We start from the raw sequence: 1,373 nt of genomic DNA, 5'->3' as shown, positions 1-1,373 counted from the left end.
TCAAACAATGAAATTTAGCATAATTTTTAATAGATAATGTAATTATATGTTGGAAAAAAAGATATCGAATTGTATTTTAAAACTAAAAAACTAAAATGAAGATACAATCGAATCATTATTTCATTTCAAATTATCATCAACTATTATCAACATATCAAATGATGAAAGAAGCACAGACCGGATTTTGTTTCCATTCATCATAATCCTGTTGTGCTTGATGAAGCACAATACGATAAATTCCAACAACAGCATTTCGGATTCCTTCTAATTCACTCTCTCTAAGAATTGTTTCATCGATACCATAAAACCGTAATGTATTCCGTATTTTAGATGCTAATGGATTCTCGATTAATTCTTTTTCATCCGGTATCATACTGTATTGTACGTACGGTTTGGTAAATTTACATTCTTTCAGGAAATTACAATTCTAAAAATGTAAACACAAATGATACATTCAAATTGTTTAATTTTTATCAAATTGAAATAATAATTCATTCATATAAATGTAATAGTAAATATGTTGAAATTATTCGAACATTGAAATTGTCATCTTTTCATACAATGAATTTTAACTTAATTTAATTTAATTCAATTTAAATTTGTTCTAATTTAATGATTGTTAGATTAAATTGATTAATACTGTTAATCAAAAAAAAAACATACTCTTCGTTTTTCGTTTTTTTTTTTTCAGTATTATTTGCATAATTTATTAGTGAAAGAAAAATTAGTAAAATAAAAGGTAAAGTAGTATAAAAAAGTGGCGAAAAAAGAAAATACTAATTAAATAATATGAAAAAGATAAATTTATAATTAATTTAAATAATAATTTTAATTATTAAAAAATAATACCTTTATATCATTAATGGTACTTCGTTTCATTGGATCAATAATAAGCATTTGGGTAATTATACGCTTTGCTGGTATACTTAGATAATTAGGTAATGGATAAATACCACGTAAAATGCATTTTTTTAAATTATTAATTGTTTCAGCATAAAATGGTGTTCTACCAACAAGCATAAAATATAATAATATACCAATTGCCCAAATATCTGCATTTGGTCCTTAAAAAAAAAAAAAAAAGAGAAATTTTCCAATGCTTCTTTCCTTTTTTTCTTTTTTTTATTTCCTTAAATGAAAATTAATTAATAGTAGTCGATTAATTGGTTAAATGTTTTCATCATTTTTAGTAAAAATTAACAAAATTAAAAGTAAAATATTATTGCATTTTGTCGAATAAAACTTAAAATTTTGAAATTCGAAAATAAAAAAATTTTGCAATAAAATATTATTATTAAATATTATTCAAAATTATATTAAATTGATACAAGAATTGAGAGGAAAAAGTACAAAAGAAATTTTATAATTTTTTT

At 21.5% G+C, this 1,373-nt stretch overlaps 1 protein-coding gene across 1 annotated transcript; it reads right to left on the bottom strand.

Annotated features, from left to right (window-relative positions):
- Positions 1-849: 849 nt before the first annotated feature.
- On the bottom strand, positions 850-1,020 carry LOAG_15001 (hypothetical protein; the record flags this gene model as incomplete). The annotated part of the gene is made up of 1 exon (XM_003150494.2): positions 850-1,020. A coding segment is annotated over one exon (171 nt), but the record flags the coding sequence as incomplete, so codon positions are not given.
- Between the last annotated feature and the right edge of the window lie 353 nt (positions 1,021-1,373).

Source organism: Loa loa (assembly GCF_000183805.2).
Source record: "Loa loa unplaced genomic scaffold supercont3.1431, whole genome shotgun sequence".
NCBI classification, from domain to species: domain Eukaryota; kingdom Metazoa; phylum Nematoda; class Chromadorea; order Rhabditida; family Onchocercidae; genus Loa; species Loa loa.
The sequence above is the reverse complement of the archived record's forward strand: the minus strand, read 5'-3'. Positions and strand labels throughout refer to the sequence as shown.